Genomic DNA, 2,392 nt, shown 5'->3' on the forward strand with positions numbered 1-2,392 from the left:
CTCCCTCCGCTGCGGCCCGGGTGAGCTGTGCACAAGATCTGCTTCGACTGGCCTCTGGAAAGCCCGCTGTGGTTCGCCAGTGCCCATGGGGTGAGGTCGAAGCTCAGCACTCGGTATCCGAGGCTCTCGCCCGCGCAGCAGCAGCCACGCCAAACTGAACCTGTGGCAACCATGGCGAAACCTTAGCTCAACAGGTAGCCAGGCCTCTCATCCTCTAAGGGCCAAGTCCATCATCCTTCAGACGCAGGACTCCTCTCACCCGCAGGGTCCCTCCGTCCCATTAGGGATATCCCTGCCCCGGCGTGACAGCGGAGAGTACACGCGTGTGTTCCCAGCCCCCGCGTCCCGGCTCCGCTCACTCCGGGGCCCGCCCTCAGTTTCCCGGGCCAAGGTACCGCCGGGCGATTTTCCTCAGGCCCCGCCCCCGGGCGGCGTGCGCGGCCCCGCGGCCTCGGCGCGCTCCCGGCTCGCGCGCCATCTTGGTACCGGATCGAGCGTGGGGCCGCCGCGGTGAGAGCCGGAACCCGGCGGGGGGGGGGCTCCCGGCGGTGGTGGGAGACGGACGCCTGCTGCGTGGCCGCGCCCTGGAAACATTCCGTGGCGATGGAGACGACCTAGGCTGGCCAGGGGTCGCCCAAGCAGCCCTCCACGTTGAGCCTCTGCTCCCGACTTTCTGAGTGTCCTGGGCTGACGTGGATCGACCCTGCTAGTCTCCGGGATCGGCGCGGGGGGCTCGGTTCTGTTTGAGCACCACTGGTTAAGGGCTCTTGGCTGTTTCCCGGGGAGCCTGGGGCGAAGGGACTCGGCCTGTCCTCTGGGAGCACAACGTGAGAGGGCCTTGTCCCTGTCCTTGGGGGGCCCTAAGTGAGGAGTGCGCCCGGTCTTGTTCTTACTCTGAGATGACGGATCTGGGTCCTGTCCCAAGAAGCCCAGAATAGGGAGGGTTTAGTCCCACGTCCTCGGGAGCTTGGGATGAGAGGGCCTGGCCCTAACCCAAAGAGCTCAGTGTTTAGGGAGTTTGGTCCTGTGCCAGGGACTCCAGGACTGGGAGTGGGGATGGCTAGAGGAACTGTGTGTGTGAGGTGCAGCCCCTTCCCGGGGTGAGGCAGGCATGGCCCCTCTTGTGAGCAGCTGATGATGAGGGGGTAGGATCCTGTTCCCGGGAAGTCTGGGTTGAGGAGCAGGGCTGTATCCTGAAGGGAGGTGGAGGGCGTGGTGGATGGCCTGGGGCACATTGCCTAGCACTCATCTGATACTTCTCTGCAGTGGGCAGCCAGACGCAGACAGGACAGCGAGCAGGATGGAGCATTACCGAAAAGCTGGCTCCGTAGAGCTCCCAGCACCTTCCCCAATGCCCCAGCTACCGCCTGATACCCTTGAGATGCGGGTCCGAGATGGCAGCAAAATTCGCAACCTGCTGGGGCTGGCGCTGGGTCGCTTGGAGAGCGGCAGTGCCCGGCACGTGGTGTTCTCAGGTTCTGGCAGGGCTGCGGGAAAAGCTGTCAGCTGTGCTGAGATTGTCAAGCGGCGGGTCCCAGGCCTGCACCAGCTCACCAAGCTGCGTTTCCTGCAGACTGAGGACAGCTGGGTCCCAACCTCACCTGACACAGGTCTAGACCCCCTCACAGTGCGCCGCCATGTGCCTGCAGTGTGGGTACTGCTCAGCCGGGACCCCCTGGACCCCAATGAGTGTGGCTACCAACCCCCAGGGGCACCCCCTGGCCTGGGCTCCGTGCCAAGCTCCAGCTGTGGCCCCCGGCCCCGAAGAAGGGCTCGAGACGCCCGGTCCTGAAGACCTGCTGAGCCAGACTGTTCTCTAGGCCTGAATGTCTAGGATGGTGGTGCCTTCTCTGAGAAGCCCTGGACTGCTCAACGTCCCCATCAAAGCTTGAGTCCACACAAGGGGGCCTCCCTGTCCTGCTTCTCCTTCCTTCTGGCATGTGGGAAGGGGCTGCTATGAGGAGTGACAGCTCTGGGATCTCTGTCAAGTTCTGGGTTGCATAAGAAGGGGTTACTCTGCCTTCTACCTGCAGTTCATCTGACCTGCCTTCTGACAGAGGTTCCAAGGAAGGAGTTAGGAAATAAAGCCCATTTGTCTGATGAGCTTCTGCTCGGCCTGCTATGTGGAAGTGGGATTAAAGGGATGGGCATCCCTGCCCTTGCCCTCTGGGAGCTCATGGGCTGGAGACAGGAAGGGTAGGCTCAGGCTGGTGCTGGGAGGATCTACTGTTGATAAGAAACCTCAGTCAAGTAACCTGAATATATCTAGGCCCCTGAGTGGCTGTTTGTACTTGCTTTGGGCAGGCTTAGGGACTGCCGGGTCATACATTTTTCTCCACCTGCAGCATTTGGACTTAGGCACCAGCCAGCATGGGTTTGAATCCTGATCTGT

The 2,392-nt window shown here is 62.2% G+C and overlaps 1 protein-coding gene across 1 annotated transcript; it reads left to right on the forward strand.

Annotated features, from left to right (window-relative positions):
- Window positions 1-455: 455 nt before the first annotated feature.
- On the forward strand, window positions 456-2,095 carry RPP25L (ribonuclease P/MRP subunit p25 like). Its single transcript, XM_045562938.1, has 2 exons — window positions 456-510; window positions 1,267-2,095. Exon 2 carries the CDS (start codon window positions 1,301-1,303, stop codon window positions 1,790-1,792), a length of 492 nt encoding a protein of 163 aa, XP_045418894.1. The 5' UTR covers window positions 456-510; window positions 1,267-1,300; the 3' UTR covers window positions 1,793-2,095.
- The last annotated feature ends 297 nt before the right edge of the window (window positions 2,096-2,392 follow it).

The sequence above is a fragment of the Lemur catta genome, chromosome 10 (genome assembly GCF_020740605.2).
Source record: "Lemur catta isolate mLemCat1 chromosome 10, mLemCat1.pri, whole genome shotgun sequence".
In the NCBI taxonomy this organism is placed as follows: domain Eukaryota; kingdom Metazoa; phylum Chordata; class Mammalia; order Primates; family Lemuridae; genus Lemur; species Lemur catta.

What these genes read in the sequence shown, in the direction of transcription:
- RPP25L (XM_045562938.1), top strand. Translation starts at nt 1,301, where the DNA reads ATGGAGCATTACCGAAAAGCTGGCTCCGTAGAGCTCCCAGCACCTTCC.